The sequence below is a fragment of the Coloeus monedula genome, assembly GCF_965178545.1.
Source record: "Coloeus monedula genome assembly, chromosome: 3".
Classification (NCBI taxonomy): Eukaryota; Metazoa; Chordata; class Aves; order Passeriformes; family Corvidae; genus Coloeus; species Coloeus monedula.
The window spans coordinates 56,731,818-56,755,204 of NC_138783.1; the positions used below are offsets into that span (position 1 = coordinate 56,731,818).

At 40.8% G+C, this 23,387-nt stretch overlaps 1 protein-coding gene across 2 annotated transcripts in view; it reads left to right on the forward strand.

Moving 5' to 3' along the window:
• Positions 1 to 349: 349 nt before the first annotated feature.
• The window catches only part of TSC22D1 (TSC22 domain family member 1), a gene marked incomplete at its 5' end in the record, with an annotated part of 93,037 nt that continues 69,999 nt past the window's right edge, over positions 350 to 23,387 (forward strand). Inside the window, 2 exons of one of the 2 annotated variants that reach the window (XM_082278819.1) lie at positions 350 to 784; positions 1,408 to 4,265. In XM_082278819.1, the coding sequence (XP_082134945.1) occupies positions 1,441 to 4,265 (2,825 nt within the window). Of the gene's footprint in view, positions 785 to 1,398; positions 4,266 to 23,387 lie in introns of those variants that run through there. The other variant, XM_082278818.1, reaches the window with a different exon arrangement.

Sequence of the window (23,387 nt, forward strand, 5' to 3'; positions counted from 1 at the left end):
GGCAGGTCATGTGAGGCACAGTCATGCTGCGGGCAGAGAGGGGGCACCTGGCGGCTACACGACGCGGCCGGGGGGCGGCCGCCCGCAGTGGCCATGGCCGCAGCCTCGCCCCCTCCCCAGCCGGGACACCCCCACACGCGGCGGGCTCGGAGCCGTTCGGCCATTTCCGCCACGCGAGCCGAGCCCTATTTCCGCCGGCCCCGGCCAGACGGGCTTTATGTCTGCCGGCGGCGCGCGCGTGCGCGGCGGCCGCCATCTTACGTTGTCTCTCGCCCGCCCTCCCCTTTGGCGAGCTCTCCCCTCCTCCCCCCCGCGGCGCCTCCTCCAGCGCTCCGTGAGGAGACGGGGCCGGCACGGGGAGGGAGAGACCCGCGGCGGCGGGGAAGCCGGGAGTAGACCCTGAGGGAAGAAAGGACGGGGCGGACGCACACTCGGGAGGAGGACGGATTCCAGGCGCGGTTCTGCGGAGGACGAGCGGGTGCCGCCTGTTATAAAGGGGGAGGAGGCGGCGGAGGGGGAAGGAAGAGCGTGCGGAGCGGAGCCTCCTCCAGAGACAGCCAGACACAGGGAGGAGAGAGAGGCTGCCTGGCTGGCTCCCCCTTCCTCCTTCCCTTCCCCCCCCCTCCTTTTCATGGACTCTCTTGTCGGGTTGCTGCTGCTGCTTTTCTTCCGTCCTTATTCCGTCTCTCTAATACCCAAAATGATTCAGCTCCATGGCTGCCACTGACGGGGATGTCCCTGCCCGGCTCAGCCTGCCGCTGCCGCCCTGCTGTGCGCCAGTCCTGTACGTATCCGCGCCTTCCTCCTCCTACTACTACGAAGAGCGGTGATGGCGAGGGGCGCCGGCCGCCTTGCCGGGCTGCCCTGCGGGCCCGCCGGCTGCCCTCGCCCCGCCGAGGCGGGGAAGGAGGGAGGGCGGTGCTGCCGGCTGCCGGCGAGCCGCGGCGCCCGGCGGAGCCTCCGCGGGGAGGAGGAAGGGGCTCGCCCCCGGGGCGGCCGGCTGGCTGCCCTCCCGGGAGAGGCGCAATCGTGGGGCTGGGGAAGGGGGGTGAGGGGGGTGGCCGAGCAGAGAGGTGGTGGTAGAAATCAAAGGGAGGCGGGGGGGAGGGTGGTAGGGAGAAAGAAAGTGAATGGCGGAGGATTGAAAGTGTCACATTCAGAGGCGGCGGAGGACCGGTGCTCGCCCCCTCCCTGTCTCGGAGGGGAGGAGGAGGGGAGGGGGGTGGTGGTGAGCGGCGGTGCCGAGCTGCCTTAGCCCGTGCACTGCGGGAGTCGGGGGGGGTTGTGCGTGGTGGTGTCTCTGCCCTGCCCTAAGCACACAGCTAACTGTGTGTGTGTGTGTGTGTGTCTGTCTCTTTCCATACCGGGGGATTGCACTCTTAAAATACACCCGATACAATGCACCAGCCTGACTCAGCCGCAGACATTAGTGCTAGGAAGATGGCGCACCCGGCGATGTTTCCTAGAAGGGGCAGCAGCAGTAGCAGCGGCAGCAGCTGCGTTACTGCTCCCACTGCACCAGGTACCGGCGTTGGGAGCGCTGCCCTCTCCGCCGAGGATTATCAGCCGCCTTTGCTGGTTCAGCCACCACCTCCATCTCCTGCATCAGCTTCAACAGCGGGTCCACAGCCGACACCCCCTCATCCACAAAGCCTGAACCTCCTCTCGCAGTCTCAGCTCCAGCCACAGCCCCTTGCACAGGCTGGAGCTCAAATGAAAAAGAAAAGTGGCTTTCAAATCACCAGTGTCACCCCTGCTCAAATATCAGCTAGTATGAGCTCTAATAACAGCATAGCTGAGGATACAGAAAGCTACGATGACCTGGATGAGTCTCACACTGAAGACCTGTCATCTTCAGAAATCTTGGACGTGTCTTTATCCAGAGCCACTGACTTGGGAGAACCTGAGAGGAGTTCTTCTGAAGAGACTCTAAATAACTTCCAAGAGGCAGAGACTCCTGGGGCTGTTTCTCCAAACCAGCCTCATCTTCCTCAGCAGCATGCTCCTCTGCCTCATCACCCGCAGCAGAGTGTTGTGATCAATGGAAGTGTTCATCCCCATCATGTTCATCATCACCACCATCTTCACCACCACCATCATGGACATCATCATCCATCGCATCCTGGGGTGGGTAGTGCCCCAGTTTCTGGAGGACCACCTCCCAGTCCATCGTTTAGAAAACTATCAACAACTGGAAGCTCTGACAATGTTATACCAACTGCACCAGTTTCTGCTGCATCATCCACTGGTTCCCTGGCATCTGCCGTGTCTAATATCCGCACTACGAGTACTCCTGGCAATTTAGGTATAAGTCCTGCTACTGGAACTAGTACCTTAAATAATATTGGTGGTGGTAGTTCTAGTGTGGCAAGTAACGTGCTTGGTACTATAAATTTAAGCAACATCACGAGTACTGGTAATGTAAATGCTTTGTCTGGAACTAGCAGCAATGCTAATGTGAGTATCTTGAGTGGTGTTGGCAATGGTACGAGTGCTTCCTCTAGTGTCATTAACAATGTTACTAATCCAACTGCAGGAATGGCAGTGGGATCAAGCCAGCAGCAGCCTGCATCTGGCACGTCAAGGTTTAGGGTTGTAAAATTAGATTCTAGTTCTGAACCTTTCAAAAAAGGTAGATGGACTTGCACTGAATTCTATGATAAAGAAAATACTGTTGCAGTTTCGGAGGGAGTAGCAGTAAACAAAGCAGTAGAGACGATAAAACAAAACCCGCTTGAAGTGACTTCTGAAAGGGAGAGCACCAGTGGGAGTTCTGTTAGCAGCAATGTAAGCACACTGAGTCACTATACAGAAAGTGTGGGAAGTGGAGAAATGGGAGCACCTACTGTGGTACAGCAGCAAGCATTTCAAGGTGTGGGTCCGCAGCAGATGGATTTTAGCAGTACTGCTCCTCCAGCAATTCCAGCATCTAGTATACCACAGAGTGTTTCTCAATCGCAACTTGCACAAGTCCAGCTGCATTCTCAAGAGGTAAATTATCCACAGCAGAAGCCAGGGGTCCAACCTCCTGCACAGGCCAGTCTAACCACTGTTACTGGGGTTCAGCCAGCCCCAGTTAATATACTAGGTGTATCCCCATCTCTGGGCCACCAGCAACCTGCCCTTCAGAGTATGGCTCAACAGCAGCTGCCGTATTCACAGCCGGCACAGCCTGTGCAGACTTTGCCAGTGGTGCAGCAGCAGCAGTTGCAGTATGGACAACAGCAGCAACAGCAGCCAGTTCCTACGCAGATGGCCACGGGTCACGTTAAGCCGGTGAACCAAAACTCTGTCACAGGGGCTATGCCAGACTACATTCAGCATCAGCAGATCCTTCAGACTCCAGCCCCTGCCATGCAGCCAAGTTCTACGGGAGTAGGAGCTGGACAACCGGTTCCTGTTGCCCAGGCACAGGGCATGCAGCCTTCAGTGCAAGCGCATCCAGCTGCTGCCCCAGCTCAGCCTGTTGCACATGCTCCAGCAGCAATACCAGGTGTAGCTGCCAGTGGTCAGATACTAAATGTTGGGCAGCAAGGAAGCGTAGCTGCTGTGGTGCAACCACCATCTGCTTCAAACCAAATTCCACCTCCAGTTATGCCATCAACTGCTGCTCCTCCATCTTCCCAAGTAGTGCAGCCTGTGCAGACAGGAATAATGCAGCAGGGATTACAGGCCGGTGCTGCAGGCCTTCCTCAGCAAATGGTCATTGCTCAGCAAAACACCTTGTTACCTGTACAGCCACAGGCACAAGGAGTGGAATCTGTAGTTCAAGGGATGACTGGCCAGCAGCTGCCTGCGGTAAGCCCTATACCCTCTGCTAGTACTGTTCCTGCACCAAGTCAAACTGGTTCAGCTGTGCCTCCTGGCATACCTTCTGCTTCTGTAGGTTTGGGACAGCCACAGAATATAGCACAGGCTTCGGCTGTGCAGAATGGCAATTTGGCTCAAAGCGTTAGTCAGCCTCCCTTGATATCAACAAGTATAGGTATGCCAGTGGCACAGAGTGTGCCACAGCAGATGCCACTAAGCTCTACCCAGTTCCCTGCACAATCACTAGCTCAGTCCATTGTAAGCCAAATCGAAGATGGCAGACGCCCTACAGAGCCTTCCTTGGTGGGTTTACCTCAAGCTGCCAGCGTCGAGAGTGGTGGTGGAGCATCGGCCGCTTCAGATGGCGGTAGCAGCAGCATGCCATCCTCGGCATCCCTCTTTCCGCTGAAGGTGCTGCCGTTGACAACGCCTCTTGTAGATGGTGAGGATGAGAGGTAAGACTGCCTGTAACTTCATTAAAAGATGGACTGTTTGATAGTTTGATTTGCGCTAACTTGCAAGTCTTTTTACAGCCGTTCTGTGAAATGAAGCAGTGTGATGTTTCTGTCTAATTAAAATACTATTTCTCAGGTCTCAGCACATGCAGATAGTGTATTAAAGAACTTGTTTTTCTCTTGAGGGGGTGGGTTGTATTGATTATGCTTTGAAACTGCTGTGTGGGTAAATTGTGCTTAACAGTCTGTTCAGTGTGTATATTCCCATTGTGTAGAGGAAGACAGAAGAATACTGTGGAGTGTGGGTATACTAGTGGTGATTGTAGTTTAGATTATTTATTATACAGAAATAATTAATATTTATTCTTAGGTAGATTTTTTTTTCACAAGCCTAGACTTCATCCTGCCTTAGCTTCTCTTTTTTAAGTATTGACTTTACTAAGGCTGAACCAGTTGCTATTCTGTGGTGTATTTAAAACCTCTTTGACAGCCAAGAGACACTTTAGGCAAATGAGTATGGTGGGATAAGAAGTGTTCAGCAACATTGTTGTGGCTCTTTGAATTGAACCTGGGGTACTTTTGGTCTAGATGGTTTGCTTCAAAGCATTAATGCATGGCGAGATCCACTCAGGCCTGTGGAAGGGCGGTGAGCCTTTGAATCTGGTGCACCAATTCTTTGTAGTTAGAGTAAGAAAACTGCATATTTTTTTCCCATTTTCACCCATTCAAACTACATGTATTCTCTCACCTTCACCTTTTCAAGTAAGTGACCACTGCCTGGTCTTCGTGCATGTGAATATTCTCGTTTCTTTGACAGTGTGTCCAGACAAGTTGTATCAGTTGTGAAAGACCATTGTGTGTGTAGGCTGAATTGACTGAAACATCAGTTTTAAAGTGTGGTTTGATATTAATTATGTGTGGGAAGTCCTCAATGTATTGAGGACCTCTTGTGATATGGGTTTGCAAGTGGCCAAGAAGACTGGTGCTTCTTCCAAAGAACTTTTTGTCTTAAGAAGCTACATTAATGGGAGAGGTAATTTTTAGCATAAATAACTCACCTTGGGAATGTGGGGCAGGACGGAAAAGAGCACTGGAAAAACTGAGCCTAGGCTGAGCAGACACAACAAGGCACTAAACCCAAGATGGGAAAAATGCCATAGCAATGGGAGGTGAAGCACTTTTTAAATACCTTCTTGGTGCCATAACTTAAATCAGGAGTAATACCAGTGGCCAGACCTTATTAATTTTAATTTTTGTTTTAATAAAATGAGTTGCTGGGAGAGGCTGGATTCTTTTCTTAATATTGAAAATCCTAACTCTATCAGCAGTCTCTTGATTATGTTGATCATAAGGTGTTGACTGCCGTAGTGGCTTTCATCACATCTTTCTAAGATGCCAGAGAACTGTAATGAGTAGCAGCTTGTCTTCCAGGAGTGCTAGAAGACAAGTTCCAACACTGTTGCATTCTGATTATGTTTTTTTAAGTCAATAAGTATGTGAAGGTGGTAGAAGACATATTGAGGTGTTAAAGCCAACAGTGTCACTATTATGCTACTAGCAGTTTTTCAGGAATGTTTTTTGGTTTTCTTTTATTTGAATTTTGTAAACCAAGACACTAATCCTTCTCTTCACAGGTCCCATTGGTGTTTGGTGGTGCAATTTGTTTTTATTGTTGTATGGTTGTTGTTTTTTGTTTTGTTTTCTTTTATCAACCAAAAAACCCCCTAGGCTCTCAGGGGATCCTAGCCACAGAGGAGAATCATAAGTTTATTGATACTCAGTGTTTTGGAAAATGACATCTAGAATATGTCTGTACCCTGATTTTAAGAGCATATGTTAGCAGTTTGACATGATTGGTAGTTTTTCCAGAATGTTTAAGTCCCTCCGGGTAACAATAGCCAGAAATACCTTCTTCCTCTGTTATTTGGCCAGCCAAAGATCATATCCTTTCTTCTCCCATGCACGTTGTGTCTTTGTTCAATCTGTCATCTTCAGGTAGACTACACTTTGTTTAGCTGCAGTTGGAAAATCATTTAGATTCTCTGCACAAAGCAGGATATGACACTATTAAATGGAGACCAAAAATAATTTGGGTTTTTTTGCATGGCAGTAGTGGCCAGGTCACTTTTGTGTACAGTCTGAAAATTTACAGCAGCATGTCTCCCTGTGTATTTGTATGCGACATTAAAAAACTAGTGAGATTGCTTCTGTTTCCTCTTCCAGGGGATCTCAGGGCAGGGTACTTATATTGTCATCTTCTCTGGAATTTTGGGCTGGAGCTTAGAGTTTGTTACTCACTACAGGCAGTGCAAGATATATTGTTATTCTGCTTGGCTCCCCACTTTTCTGGCCATGGGATCTCTCTAGTTAGAGTTTTTTGCTGGTTGATTAGATTATTCCCTCTTTTACAGGAGGTAAAGGGTAGTGTCTTGTAAAAGGGCATAAGCATTTCAGAAGCAGGTGTATTGTAAATATGTGTGTTTGAAATCCCCACTTCTCTCTGTCTTATCTGCACACACATATGTCACTGAAGATTTCTATCAATACATCCCAAGGGATTCTAAACCTGGCAAAGGAAAAGGTAGGAGAAAAGAAGTGAGTGATGACATAATTGGGCCAGCAAAGAAGCTGTAAAATTCCATGTAGCGTGCCTTTGAAAAAACATCTGACCCATGTAATACCTTGTATAGATTAACTCCCAGCTTTCCTTAAACCTGTATATAATTGCGTTTAAGGCCGTGCCAGTATCTTTAAGTCTTTAGTCTGTTCAGTTTTTAGAACACCATTTGCAGCTCTTTGTATGCCTGTTATCAGGCCATGGCCTCTTAAATATAGACATTGTGGAGTGTATCTGCTTTGAGAACCGTAACCTTTATTTCCCCAGTATGAATGACTTTCATTTCAAGTCATTGTGAAGATTAGATATTAAAAATGAGGTGCTTGGCAGAATGCCATATGGAAAAATAATTTGCAAATGTTGATAAATAAAGAGGATACAAAATCACCACACACCTGTAGTTCTTCTGACTAGTCTTTATTAAGCCTATTGGGTGTGCCATAGGTGTTTGTATGTTGGGAGATTCATCGTCTCTTAATTTTTTGGTCTGCAAAAACGCAGGCCAGTTTTTTGGTTATTGAATACTTTTTTTTTCTTCTCCTTAACTTGGGCCATGGTATGGACTCAGTGCATAATTCTTACATAGTTTGTTGGATTTGGAGTGGCTACCTTGATTTATTCACTATAGGTATTAAATCTTGCTTATTTTAGACATGGTCTTTTGAGTTTAGTGTTTCATCTTCAGAACTGTAGAAGAGGATTGCTTTTATTTTCATGTGTTTGATATTTAAGCATGGAAGAATGCATGTTTTATACCACAGTGAATATTTTTGTGTATTTATACTTAATGTTACAAAATCAGTTTTACATCTTCGTAGACAATGTTTTGCTTTACATGCTTGCACTCAGGTTTTGTATGGACTTATGTTATTTTTAAGTTACCTGTAGAGTGAAAACTTGAAAAGTTAATGTATTTTACAGCATTTATAAAGGCTGGTAGAAGTGAATTTAAAAACAGCTTAATCTGAAATGTTGTTTGCTGTTACTCAAAAGCAAATTTTGTGAATGAAGGATAAAAGAACTAATAACTGCCTCTCTGTCCTTGACAATGTTTCCTGTAGAATTGTTTGCATTCTTCAGGCTGGTGCAAGTTGTGTTCACCTGTTTGTGCTTTTCATCCAACAGTGAAGCTAAAGAGAAGGAGGAAAAGATGATGGCAAACACAAAACAGGCATAGAGACTTAAAATTTTTTTTTTTTACCTGACAATTTCATTACATTTTAAGAGAAATTTTTATTTTCCTTTTAGAAATGTTTTCTGTGTAGGATGTGTGTTTTGGCTTGTTACTAAGTTTGCAGAGAGGGTGGAAGATTAAAGCTAAACATGAGAATCCAAAGACTTGTGAGCAGCCTTAGAGAAATCTCTAGCAGTAGTAACTAGTACTAGATTGTAAAGTGAAGTACAGTCAGGAACCTACATTAATGTTCATCCTGTATGCAGCTGTGTGGTGGAAAGGTTGACCAGGTATGAATGAGGTTTTTACAGATGTAGTTCAATACTTTTTGCGGATTTTAGTAAGCAGTAGGGAATGAAGTAAGTAAAGTAGAGCTGTAAGATTCAATTACATTTTTGATGCAGCAACTATTTTGCATACTTACTTCGATTTTGTAAATGGTTTTAGAGTTCGTATAGGCTTTTTTATTTGCTGGAAGTTTTGCTGCTATTTGATGAGAAAAGGAAAAGATACTTTACAATGAAGGATTTCTGGTGGATTAGCATAGCTATATAGTGTTTTGTTTTTTTTTTTAGCTGCATCCTAGGGGCACTGTTATTTTCTGTTTTGCACATTTTAGACTTGCTTCATAGTTTTGCCACCATTTTGAAAACCATGTGATTTGAGTTCTAGGAGGTGAACTGTTAAAAAAGTCTGTTCATATCTTCAACTGAGCTTTCTATGGAACTTGAAAAAATGATTAACCTCACTAGTGACAAGTCAAGTGAGTAGAAAGAGAGAACTTTGGTGAAGAAAGTGTGCTTGCTGTTGTGTTGTGCTGACAAGTCCAGTTTCTCACTTGTCTGACGGAGTAAAATACCTGTTGTTGGTGGAATTGACTTTGTTAGTTCTGCTCTAAGAACAATGAGGATTTTAGGGCCTGCACCTTGTATGTCTGCTGACCAGCTGTAGGTGGCAATACCTGTTTTGATGGACCTTTTCCTGATGTCTTTTATAGATGCATTTTCTGCATGCCATGATATGCTTTGAACTAAGGGTTGCTACAGTACTTGGTATTGCATTGCCTTTCAAGACAGGAAGAGTCAACAGATACCAGAGGGTTGTAAAAGCAGTAATTTAGCACTTAAGATAAGGCAGATGCTGAGAAATTAATCTCTTCAACTGACTGATTTCCATAGCACTGCAGTTTTGGTTGGTCTTTGGAGCAGTGCATAAATATGAAAGCATCTATGTATGCATATGTGAAAATGAGCAAACAAGGTTTTAAAATATTAAATGTTGAAAAACTGTCTTTGTTATTATCTCAGGATTTGCATTCTTTACAGGCTAATCTGGAAATCAGAATTAAATACACTGACAAATGGATTGGTAGTGAAGTGTTTCAGCCTTTACAAGTTACTGTGATCTAGATAATGGGCGACAGAGTAATGACTGTATCAGTCAGTGGTAAGCTAGCAAAGTAAAGCAGAGTGGGAGGGGAAAATAATTGAAAAACAAACACCACCACCCCCTCCAAAAAACCCTAAACAAACAAACAAAAACCCCCAGCCCAACCTAGCAACCCCCAGTATGTTAATGTATCTTGCTTAGGCATAAATAAAAAGCTGTATTGTTAGCACACCTGTACTACAAAGAGACCCCCTGTAACCTGTTCATCTTACAGATAGTAATAAAGTAAATAAGCCTTTTCAGACCTGTCTGTAACAGCTTAGGAAGTACATCAAATTGTCAACAGTAGTATTGCTAGTGTGGTCTTTTAAACAAAAAACTGCATGCCTGAATATCAGTGTAATTATAGCAAGTGTATTCTTGGTATGACCTTTCTGGGAATAGTTTGTGATCTGGGGTTGCAGTGTGATGTAGGTGAAACATAAAAATGACTAGAACAGAATGGTGTGTCTTTGTTCTCATTGATTTAATGCACTGGTTCTTTTTCTATTCTTTTGATTAATTTATGAGACTAAAATGTACTGTGTGTAATATGTATTATACTTTAACAAATGACTGAAAGCTTCTTAAAGTGGACCTGTACCTTTCATTTACTGCATTTAGACCACCAAAAGCAGTGCTATTAAGCAAAAGCATGCTTTAACAGCATGCTAACAGGGACTTGAGAGTAAGATTATTCAGTAAATTATTTCATGGTAATGATCACTGTAAATAGGAAACTAGCTTATTCTCAGCATGGCTGTACAGGAAACCATAGCCTAAAGCTAAGATGGAAAGAGTTCTTGAGTGACTGGTGATAGCACTTAATTTATTTTAGTGTGTTCTAAGGCTTTCGGACTTAGGAATTGCATGATGGAAGTGCAGCATAATTATGGCATCAAGTTGGAGCACCTGATCATCCTTCTGGCTTTAATGTCTGGCAACACTTTAACTCGTTGTCTGCTTTTGGAATTTGCTAACAAAGATAGTAATTGTGCTACAGTCAGTGGTGTAGAAATCCTTATCAGCTCATTTTGTGCAAGCCTTCAAACACCTATTGTGCATTGTCAGTGTTGGAAGCAGGATTTGGTTTGTGGTTGCAGTTACATGCAAAAATCTCCATCTTCCACTGAAGCTGAATTGACCTTCCTGGGAGAGAGATTTAGAGGTTATAAATGTTTGGCAGGGATTGTAATGGTGCCATACATGCAAATGGTAGAGCCTGTGATAGTTCACGTGTTCTGTCATTGTTGGTTACCTTATGGATTAAGTGACTTGATAGTACCTACTAAATGAGGACTTCTGATTCTGATGCTGTGCAGAGATAAGAATGATACTTATCATGTTCAAACACATCATTATGCTTTAATAATGGGAACTTGTTCAATTTTATGAAAGTATTTTTACTTGCAAAGTAAGATCTGTAATGTGTTTCGATAAAACAGAAAAGTCACAGTAAACCGTCTCACCGTTTTCTTGGAGTAAGCAATTACTTAGTGATTATGCTTTCTTTAAATTATTTTGGCATTCTTGTGTACCAGAAATGACTTCAGAGTTTTTTTTCTACTCTTCTCCACTCTGTGTTACATGGATTTTGTTAGATGTTTGTCCCTCGTGTTTAATGGTTTATCACCCTATTTTGAGGTGTTGGTGAGGCTTCCTATATTGATGACCTTTGACAATCAGGATGTAAATTTAAGAATCCTGGGCATTCAGGCTTGAAGTTCTTGTCCCAGTTTCTGTTTCTTCTTGCCGTGCAGGGTTAGTGATGGTCCAGAACAGTGAAAGTAATTTCTTTGTTCAACAGAGAATGGCTACCAAAACAAACTACTCTTTATAATTAGCCTTCCTTGCTGGGGGTTGTAGGTATTGTATAGACTGAAATGGGTATAGAATTTTGAAAATACTTTAGAAGAACCGAGTAAGAAGTAAAGTAGTGGGAGGTTTTGTTTATCTCATTGTGGCTGAGAATTTAACGCAGTTTTGGAGCTTACTGTAGTCCTTGAAGAGCAACAAATGCTCGTACCACTTACGCTTTTTTTTTTCCCCCCTCAAGGAAATTCTCAGAAAATGGCTTTGTATTTGTCTTAATTAAAACTTAAGGGTTATCTTGTTCATCTGGTTACACAGTTTTGAATAATCCATTCTTTTGAGTATAGTGGAGAAGTACCATTTTATAAATTGCTAAAACAGGCAGCAGAGGGATTAGACTTAGAGATGAACTTCTAGGTGAATGGGACCACAGTCTGTTAAAAAATATAGGCAGTATTTCTAGTAAACTATAGATTTGGTAGCAACTGGAAGTTGTTTGTAGCGTGTTTTATAACCTTCAGCTTAAGTGTGTTAAATGACTTGGTCAGGCATATTGTTTGAGCTTCTGTGTGACTTAAGTATTTTTCCAGCCTTCTTTTGTATGTCTTGTCTTTTCTTTTTTCCTTTTTTTTGTCTTGGTTTTTTTTTTTTTTCCTTTTGGTTTGTTTGTGTGTGTGTGTTTGGTTGTTTTAATTAGCATGGATATCAGCAGGAAGTTTTCAGGACTCTGATTTCTTGGTGTGTTACTGAGATGTGAACTTTTCCAGCAGCTGTTTAAGCAACAGTGTCAAAGTGCTGTGCTAAGTATTAGGGGTAGCACTGAAAGCCGCTGAAAATGTGGATACACATTCGACAATAGTCTTACTGTCTTAATGCATTTAATAATAGGGTTCTTTTTTACTACTGCAGTGTAGCTCTTAATGATGAGTTGCACAGGTTACACAATTTGAGCATGCAGTGCTATTACTGTATGGTTGTTTCTTTATCTTCAGTGTTACACTTGGTTCATTCCCCCATGAGGTGAGACCATGAGGTGTGGATCAAATATAAGTTATGCCATCTTTTTGCAGATGATGTGGGTCTTTTATTTCTAATCCATTGTCTTGTGGGTCCTTCTAGTTGCATAAAGTGTTATGTTTCTGAATTTGGTATCCATTAAGTGTTGCTTGTGCTGGTTTATAATTGGTGTTTTCCTTTAAATCCTTGTAAACAAATGTAAGTTATAGGAATAGCTCTTTATGTTGCTCCAGTAACTTTGAAATCTGTGCAATGTAGAGAGATGAAATCCCTGTCAAGATGGGAGAAAACTTAAATGCCTCTTAAGCTTCCTCTGACCTTCATTTCACCCAATTCTGTCACAGTCGTGTATAGATGACAGAGAGAGATGATGACTGGCAGTCAACTTATATATAAAAGAAACTACAGAAATCAACAAGTTGGAATGTAACCGTACTAAATTTGTGTTTCTATATATTTAGTGCTCTTATAGCTATTAAGGAAGATTGTGATTAAAAATTAACCCAGTAACTCATGTATGATTGCTTTGATATCTGTTGTGACTGCAATTTTGAAATACTTTTCTTTTTAAAGAAGAGCAAGCAAAAATTTCTCAGGCAGAACCTGAATAATGAGTGACTTGTTTGGCATATATTGCCACTGAGCTGGGATAAGCAAAGGGAAAAAAGGCTTCTGTAGATTTCCTGGAAGATTATTTTAAGCTTCGTAATTTTACTGGATGTATGTGTGTTGAAATATCATAATGTGTTTTTGTACCATATGAAAGATTCCATATTTTTCTGAGGAAGTCTGTCTGTGGACTATAAACAGCATTTTAATTCGTACTTCCAGACTGAGCCTGACAGAAGTGGAATGCTTTTCTTTCCCTTTAGGATTTCATGAGGGTTCATGCTGTAATTCCTTGCTATATAGAAAGGCAGGTAAGGGGAAGGAGAACAACTTGGAATTTCGTTTCGTTATTATTTTGTGTCAACTTGTGCATGCTATTAATTGTCATTCTCCCTTGATGCCACTTTCAGTAGAGGATTCTCAGACTATAAGAGTATATGAAATCTGTCAAGGAAGGATTTGATAGTAATAATTAGTTTATATTCAGCATTATGGTTTGTTTATGTTATAAGCTGTTCAGTGAAGAATCTTGACCTTGCCTTAACTTGAAATGTCTACTGAACATCTTGATTAATTTGTTTTTGAAATCCTTTATTCTAAAATTCTTAATGCTCCTTATCTGTATGCATGCATATGAGAACATATAAGCCTTTTTTTTCAATAAAACAACCCAAAACAAACCTGCTGGTGAAAGAATGAGCAATTGCTTCTTTTACAGTCTCATTTCTTGCAGTCTTACAAAATAAAACCAAGTGAAAATAAAATAAAAGGAACCATGAGTTAATGACTACGTACTTCAAGTGCTTGTTAAATAATTTACTGTAGCACCCAAATGAATTCAAGGTATAAATGTACCTCTTTAATCTGTTGAATGAGGTTATTATGTTAAAAATGGATCAGCATATTGCACTGCCAAGTGTTTCTTTAGTAGGCCTAATATCCCAAATTGGGTGAAATGTCAAATTACTCATAAATGCTCAGGGATTGGTGTAGGATGTGCATGTGCCTCCATGTTATTTTTTTCCTTTCCAAGTGTATGAGACTCCTTCCAGTTCTGTAATTGCTTGTGAAAAAGAGGAGTTTCTGAGCCTGTATTTGATTGGAGAGAGAAGAGGGAGGGTAGAAGGTGTGAAAGAAATGTGTTCATGATGCTGGTTTTGGTTTTCTTCTTTCTTTCTAGTTGGGAAAGGGATTTTAATTTTTGAAATCCTGTTAGGCATGCAATGTGTCAGTCAAGTATATGCAGTTGTTGGCAAGACAGCCTCTTCCTATTTATGGGATAGTAGCTAAAAGGCCTAGTTGTGAATTGGTGCTTTGCTTTGCTGGCTGCTTTGTAACAAAGAGCAGAAAAGGTAATCTTGAAGGACTTGGTGCCTGATGTCTGTACAACTTCTGAAGTGATTTTAAGAAAGTGATGCTTTAAAGCAGGCAAAATTCTAAATGTTTTTAGTGGTTTATGGAAAAACAGAGTAGCAAAGCAGGATAGTAATCTGTGGGTTCTTCTGGAGGTGTACTCTGTTAATAATGAAGTGCATCATCTCTGGAATACTGCTGCACTGAAAATTGTTTGAGCTGCCATTTCACCTTGAAGGCATGGGTCAGCCTCTTCAGGAGGTCTCATTGACTGCCCTTGGAGATCTGTAGTCCTGCTTAGTGTTGGAGGTAGTGCAGAAACTGAGGAGTCTTATTTCACTGTAATTTAACGTGTAAATGGAAGATAATGATTTGGATCAAGATACCTTCAGCTTCTAGAGTACTGTGATCTGTGGAAGGGGAAAAAGAAATACTAACATGTTATAGCAGACAGTTGTGGTTATCTTCACTTTCTGCATTTGTCTGACCATCAGAATCCAGTGTGGAATCTTTAACATGTAGGTTTACTGTTCAAATTCTTAAAATATTTAGAACAGGTTTTTTTAATTCCTGAGAAGTTGTTGGGTAAAAATGTTTTCTCTGAAAAAGTTCTCCAAAGAATTTTGTAAAGTACGTTGAAATTGTATGAAGTATATGTATTTTCAAATAGAGGATTGTCTTGATATTTACTGATATTTAAGTGTTTAAGTAAGCCATGTAATCCTCCCTCTTAATACTTTTTATCTGGGGAGATGTTTAAAGAAATCTGTTTGGTTTTTTTTTTTAAAAAAAAAAACTATTTAAAAACATCTCCTCCTGTTCCAACCTCTGAACATAATAGACTAAGCCGTTCTTAATATTTCAGAAACAAGTAAATTTTATAAGTATCCAAAATGTTCTAATCATTTTTATATTTTAAGAACAACAATAAAGAACAAAAAACCACCCAAGCCCTGGGATATCTTTTTGCTAAATGATGAAGTTTGCATAATATGTTAGAAGATAAGTCAGATCAATATAAGAGCCATGCAGTTATCCTAAATTCCAGACATCCATCCTTTTAGTTTTGCTTTAAAATCCTATGGTTTTGTGAATTTACAGGTATACTTCAAAAATACCTTCTCAAAGTTGCTGTCAGGTAGCTCTGGATTAGGTGTGTAGTCTTTGTGAATGCAGACAAATCTTCTCATGCATTTGTTGCTGTGAACCCTAGAGTCACACATATTGCATTCATCAAATGATAATGCCACGCGGCTGTGCACAATTTGGCATAGGCAGCTTGGCAGTGTGAGGTCTGTGCTCACAATTGGTCAAGTATAAGTTTTGGTTGTCTGTAGCACATTGTGATATGCATATGTGGAGCTTTTGTAAATTATATGCTAGAAGTTCTTAATGCATTTTCTACTAAAAACTTCAATTTTCTTGGATACCATTCTTAAAAAATGTAACTATAATATGAAAAATCATATTACATGAAACAAATATTTTCTGTAGCATTTTATATCCTAAATTACATACTCTAACCCAAGGTATACATTTATAATGAAGTTATTAAAATGGTTTGTTCCAGTGCAGAATTGTTCAAGCATATGGGTAACCTTCTATAAAGGTTTTTTTTCTCATCTGTTGCATGTTTTCACCACTGATTTATGTTGTCTACTTCTAATGAAGAGGCAAGATTTAGAAACAGTTGTTTCAGAAATCATGAGATTGATGGAAAGATCTGCATTTTCTTCCAGAAGTAAGAGGGTTAAAAGAAGTAACTATCATTGGTAGTCTCCTCTCCCTAACATGAGCACAAGAGAAATGTACCAAAAAATAATTGCTGGGAAAAGTTGGCCTTTTTTTTCATGAAAGAAGATCTAGCCATGTCTGAATACTACTTAATTATAGTGTCTGTCAGTGAATGTGACTAGTTTCTGTGAGATTGTTCTTAAGTGGTGAGCATAGGGTTGTTTTTAATCTCAACCTGGTAAAAAATGATTTGAAATGGTGAAGTAAGCAATTTTTTGTCTAAGTGTTGATGCAGTGGATTTTACTAAGATGGCACAGATAGGAAATGTGAAAATTAGGACTTTTTGGTTCTGGCTGTTTTGAAAATTAAAACTGAATAGAAGGTGTGTTTGAACATGGCAGTGAACACCTGAAATGTCAGTGTGGCTGCTGTTGACTCGGCAGATTGATTTTCTTGGAGGATGATCAATTGAGTAATTGATAAGAGTAATAGAAAAAAGAGATGCTGAAGAGGATGCTCAATAAGAGCCCTTTGAGGTGAAGAACTTGGAAGTCCTGGATTGAGGTTTGCCTTTTGGAGCACTTTGGTGTATAGATTCCAGACCTTTACCTACTAGAACCTTTTGAACCTTTACCTAGCAGAAAGGTGTCTAGAAATGTATGTGTCTGTTACCTTCAGTATAATTTCTTGGGAAGGGGGTAGAAGAGTTTATACTCTTAATGGGTCATGGCCAGATGCCCACTGCCACAGGAAGAAGTGGCTAGTGGAGAAGCATTTGGCCAGCTGGAGTGGGTTTTGTGGAGTCTGGCAGGTATGACTGAGTGTTGTGAAGTGCCGTATGTCCTTGGAAGTGACTGCTTTAATTGATGCTTAACTGCTGAGGCCAAGACCATCCAAATTTATAAGCAATAGAAGCAATTGTTTGATGTTGTCATTTCCTAGGTTAGCATGTTCTACGTGTGTACAAATTGCATTTTAGGATTTCATAGTGTATTTGCTTGATGTGAAATGTTTGTATTTTAGCTTCATTGTATTGCTCTGCTTACCTGCTGAAGTACAGGCTTCAGAACTTCATTCTCCTCCTTTCCTGATAATGTTGGCAAAATGCAACACTTGCCAAGCTAGGTTATGCTGCATGAACTAATGCATCCTGGTTCCAAGCCTGGAATGATAGAGTTCTTCTGCTTCAGCATTATGTCCTGTGCTTTTTCCATTTGTCCAGTTTGGTTTAGAATCTGCTGTTCTTTGCTTGAGGACTCCTGATGAATGGTAAATACTTGGGTTCAGGAAAACGAGGCTTCTGTTGGTGAGTCTGAAGAGCAGAAGCAGTAAAAGGGAGTAAGGAAAAGAATGTCATGAGCAATTAACTAAAGTTGGTGTGCTGCTAATTCCTCGTCAGACTGTGGGAAGACCTCCATTTGTGTTATTTTCCCTTCTTTGTGTTATCAGAAAGTCATTCTTACTGAACCAGAAGTCCTTTGTATTGTCCTTGTAGACTAGGTTTGCTTGCTCCAAACGTTTGGTGCCCATAGGAAGTGGAGCCAGTGTCAGGGTCACTGGCTTTCCTTTTCTCTTGCGTCACACATATATTCTCCAAGTACAATGGAGTGTCTTAGCCTGGTCATTTTTGCCTTTCTGAAGATTTTTTACTCTCACCCACTATTACTATGGTAAATTAATATGTTTAAGAGTTCAGATTTCTTGCCAAATATGCCAGAAGGGTCATTTGGTTTTGGCGTGGACCAATATAAAGCCCAGAATGTCCATCTTGTAAATTTAAGAAGGTACTTTAACTTGGTTCTTTGAAAACAAAAAGCTGCTGTTGCTGAGGCCTGTCCTACAACGTCTCAAAATTGAGTTGTGGTGTTGTATTTTTCCTAAATGACAAAAGATAATCTGAAGGGATTAGAAGGAATTCAAAATGAAACAACCTAGTAATACCTAAACCAAGAAATAAATCTCTAAAGCTCAATGATAAACCTACGTCAGACTTCTGATTGAGACAATGACTCATAAGGAGCCTTAAAGCTATGATAGCATATTCACTTTTTTGTGCTTTAAATTATAAATGAGGACTAGTTTAGATCATGATCTAGACTGTATGTGCCCTCAAACAACTTAGGAACACGAGGCTGTGGGTAAAACTGCCTTGGCTAATATTAAGAAGGATTTTGTCTGTGAAGCTCATTGCCCCAAGATCCTATGGAGACCTAGAGGAAAAAATGTGTATGTCTCCTACGTAAGCATACATATACAACATAGAATTGTAATAGTACATGGAAAATGGGAATACTTTTGGCTTCAGTTTCTAGGACTACATGTAGGTAATTAGGGGAAGCAAGTACATCTTTTGAGAGAGGTGACAGTAGAAGCTACAACATATCTTTTTCAGTGACTTTTGGAGTACTTGGTGCTGGCAACTACTGAATGCAGGATACTGCTTCATACTTTCTCATTCACAATCAGAAATAAATTAAAACTTAGAATTCTTTTTATTTCAACTTTATTAAGTATCACTGAAATATGAGGGCAGGAGAGAAAACTCATTGAGTTAAATGGAAAAACAGCAGTACAGAGGGTGGCCATACATACCCTTGACTGTTCACAGGATTACAGAATATGCTGAGTTGGAAGGGAGCCCCAAGGACCATTGAGTCCAGCTCCTGGCCCTGCCCAGCACCATCCCCAAGAGTCACACCCTGTGCCTGAGAGCATTGTGGAAACGCTCCTTGGTCTCTGTCAGGCTTGGTGCTGTGACCACTTCCCTGGGGAGCCTGTTCCAGTGCCCAGCCACCCTCTGGATGAAGAAGCTTTTCCTAATATCCAACCTAAACCTCCCCTGACACAACTTCAGGCCATTGCCTCAGGTCCTGTCAGTGGTTACCAGAGTGAAGAGATCAGTGCCTGCCCCTCCTCTTCCCCTCACAAGGAAGTTGTAACTGCAGTGAGGTCTCCCCTCAGTCTCTTTCAGGCTGAACAGACCAAGCAACCTCAGTGACTGCTCATATGGCTTCCTCTCAAGGCCCTTCACCATCCTCATGGCCCTTTTTCGGGCTGTTGATTATAGAAGTGTGAGTGATGCCAAGTGATTGTGGTTGATGTCATGGTTACAAAAGGTATCTGGGATACAATGGTGTGTTCTTGAATTTATGGAGTAACAAAAGTTTAGAGGTTGTTGCAGGTTTAATGTAGGGCAAAGTGTAACAACTGCCCTGCTCTGTCAAGGCATAGACCAGAAATTAAGATGTTGTGTGAGTAGAAGCAAGATATTTATGGTTTCATTAAGCACAAAAGCACTTATTCACAATTATTATTTTTCAGGAAGCTGTTCTTGTGCTTGAAAAATGTAATGGTCAGCACAGCAATGGCTCAAAATAGCATTTGTTATGCTATAGCACTGGCATTAGATCCTCATTGGCAGACATCCAAGAGGCTTGTAAAAGAAGAAAATGCTTTCCATGTTAAAGCTTCAAAACCTCCTGTTTAAATTTAAGTTTTCATTTCTTTAAGTTTAAATTTTCTAAAGTTTTCAGATTATATGCCTATTTAATAAAATATTTGAGAATGAGCTTAAAATCCTGTAAAAACACACTAGGTAGCAAGAATTCTTATTAGCAGCACAAAATAATTCAGTTGATTATAGGACTGCATGTAGGGTAGGTATCTGCTAAGAATTACTCTGTACAGGGTCAAGTGGTCACTGTACCAGTGAGATAAAAAGAAACAGTTTCAGTAGTTGGATTTTTCTGTTCTCCCTGCTTATGTATTTTTTAGATTCTTAGCTGCATGTCAGGTTACACTGTAGGCCTTTCTAGGTCAGTTCTTCTTTCTAAACATACAAGTAGGTTTAGTGGTTACATGATGGAATTGAGGTATGTTTGTCCTTTTGCAGGACACTGCCAGTACCAGAGGGAGGAGTAGCAGCCTTTAGCAGCCTCCTTCTGCTTTTCCCAGGTACTCTCGGTAGCTACATCCTGCCGTGGGGTAGGAAAGATGCCTCCTGTTGTAAAAACCCCTCTTAGAGTGTCTGTAGATAACTCTTAGCTGTTGCTAATGAATAAATAGGCAAATAGCAAGCCTTTAATATTACCAGGTTCTCCATTGTACTGCTGCCTGGAAAGGATCGGAATAAAAGATGGTAAATGTTTCCTGTGCTTCCATGTGTAATTGTATTGGGTAAATGCTGTTACTGAAGTTGCACTGAACTGTCTTCACAGGGAAAAAAAAAAAAAAAAAAAGAGCGAAATGGACATTTTAGGTTGATCATTGTCTGTGTGGTCATGTTTGCCAGCAGGGCACTAGGAGTCACTTTTTAAAAATGTGTTACCAGGGCTCTGAGATCTGGCATAAGTTTTAAAAGCATGTCCTCATCATAGTGCTCCTTTTTCAAATGTTTTAAGTACTTAACATAGAGGAGGAATTTGACTTCATGCTACTAATAAACACTGGAGCACATTTTCCAAGACTTTGGAGTTGCTGGCATATCTGATTCTCTGCTGATTAGGAAGCACATCAGAGGTCACTAAACCCTAAAGGAGACAAGTAATCTGCTTGGAGGTTTGGGGTTTTTTTCTGACTTTATTTATAAATAAACTTCTAGTTTGAAATACATTGAGAATAACTTTCTTTTCATTGTGCTGTATTTTTGTTTTAATCCATCCAACAGCAGAGGAGAATGTTTGTCTTGTCCAGTATGTGGAAATGAGTGTTGTGCTTAGACAAGACCTGAACATGATCCCCCAAAGGGTACCATTTTGGGAAGGACTTGGGTCAAAACCTGGGGTTAAGACAAGGCACAGGTACTGGATCTGCCATTTTTCTCCAGCTAAATATTAGTATTCATTGATCTACAGCATCTGTTCCAGAATGCTACTTCAGAGGCTGGAGCAGTCTGCAGACTTTTCAGGGGTTATACTTGGTGTTTGGAGAGGATGTTTGATTTGGTTTTAAAGTGGAGGTTACTGTGGGTTATATAGAAATAATGCAGTGATGTTGCAAGTTAACAGTAAAAAGAGTAATAAATTTAGAAATGCAGGAAGCCTGTTGATCTTGTTTTAAATATAAAAAGTTTGGCGAAACTTAAACTGTTTTGTAAAAATTAATTGCAGTTATTAAAGTCAATAAATAACCCTAGTTTGTATTTATGGTATAGAAAGATGTTACTTCAGATATTCTGTTTGCTGGCACATGAGGTAACCTTGGAGGGAATTACTGAAAAGACAAAATTCAAACCCCCAGCATGATATACTCCCAAGTCTTCACATAACATATAACTAATGTGTGAGGCCAGTTAGCAAATGGGGTTTTGCTTAGTATTAGTGTCTTGGCGTGAATTTCTATTCTTAATCCAGTTTTTTCTGTCTATAACCTATTTTATGTAGTAAGTTCATCTGTAGTATCTTTCCATAACTGTAGTGAAGCATCTTAAATATGAAATTAGAATATGCTAAATAACACGTGTCTAAAATAGGATTAGCCATGTGTTCTATTTATACTTCAACTACTGTTCAGGAAATTTTTCTTCCTCATGCTGGATAGTCATTTGCATCATATTATTGTTTGAGTGATATTGTGGTGTGCTGTGTTCGTGGAATCACTGAAGTGATGGATTACTTGTTCAGTAGGTTTTGACTACCTTAAACTTCTCAGAAAATAGGTGCAGAATTACTGAAAGTGGGATAAAATACCCATAAAAGAATAATGACTAAAATTCTTATTATGTTAGTCCTTACCACGTGGCAGATCTTGCTCATGTCTACTGGAAGAGGCACAGGCATGAGCCTTTTATATTCTTGGAAGAAAAACTGCTAGAGATTGAGGAGGGTGGTGCAATTATATGTGTAAACTACTTGTGTGGCTTTACTCTTAAGATAATGTACCTTATCCTCTCTAATGTAACTTTGTTGATATGTCTGTAAAGCACCCTAGGAGAAAGGGGTCTGAGGAAGTTGTGACTTTATTGATCTGTGATTTTTGGACTTGTTCTGTATGATGAAAGAGACAGCAATTTGTATATGGCTGAGCAATGCATGACCTCTGAAGCTCAGGAGTAGAAGCTTGACTGCAGGGGAAGAGTGTGCTCATGAAGGTTGTTAAGTAGCCAACATACAGGATAAAGAAGGGGTGCTGATAATCAAGACTAAAAAGAGTATGTTCCTGAAAAGGAAATCTTCATGTGGGGAATGTTTATAAACACTGGTGGGCAAGAAGGGGCAGGTAGGAAGATAAAGCCAAGGCTGTAAGTATATTCTCTTCCTCCAGATACTACTCTCTAACACTAAGTGCTGTTTGAGCCTGTTATTTTAAGCTGCTATACTGGGTAGGTATATGTAATTAGACTGGCTAGCATATTTCAGAAACATTTTCCACACTGTCACTGACTAGAGCATTGTGCTGAACTTAAAAGTGTTAATCTTGCCTTTTTATCTTCCATGTTTATGGTACTGTGGAAATGTTTAAGATATGCATGTGAGAAATGTCTGTGTATGTGCTGCTTCCTGGATGCAACAGGACATCCAGGACGATGTGATGTGATCCAGGCTTGTGATGAGCAGTCCAACAGTGTAAGGGACTTAACTGCTCTGAACTAGCCATGTAATTCTGTAGAACAGTGGCTGCTGGGTTGGATAAGTTTATAAATCTAATTAGTCTAATAACTTAGTGCCAGAAATTTTAATAGGTGCCTTTTGCAAAACCTTCTATTATGCAATCAGTTTGGATTTCAGTGTAAGTGTTTGAAGTATGCAGTATTGGTTAATAGGCTTTGGAGATGGATGGAATTTTATTTCTGCTGGATGAGGACTTTATAAGCTAAGGTGCTCCTGATACTATTTTCTTTTTTTTTTTAGTTACTTAGAACCAAGAATTGTATCGACTCTGTTTTGCCTTTGAAAAGAATTGTCACTGCTGTTTGTGCTGTGGAAACATTCATGCTCTTTTTATTAGAGGTTTGAGACTAATGGAAGAAAATGATGAAACGGATTGCTGAGTTTCTAGTATTGCCAAGTTTAGATAGTTAGGTTTGTTAATTGATGTGGATTAAGTAGTTTTAAAAATTGTATACCAAGATGGTACTGCAGTTCTTTTAGCTAAAAAAAAAAAAATAATGTAGGGAGAATAAGGATGAACACAAAGCTCAGGGGAAAAAATAAGCCAGAACAGCTCAGTGCATAATTTGTGCTATGTAACTGGTGACCACTGATGTCTTGCTTTGAAACTGGTGACCACTGGTGTCAGTGCCCTTAAAAAATGCAAAAGGGAATAGAAAAACTTGCATGTTATGTAGATCTCGACTGAAAAGCTTGTTACTCATCCCAGTGTATCTCTTACTTTAAAAAAAATAAACTGCTAAAATCCAGAAGCTTTAGGAGTTATCGG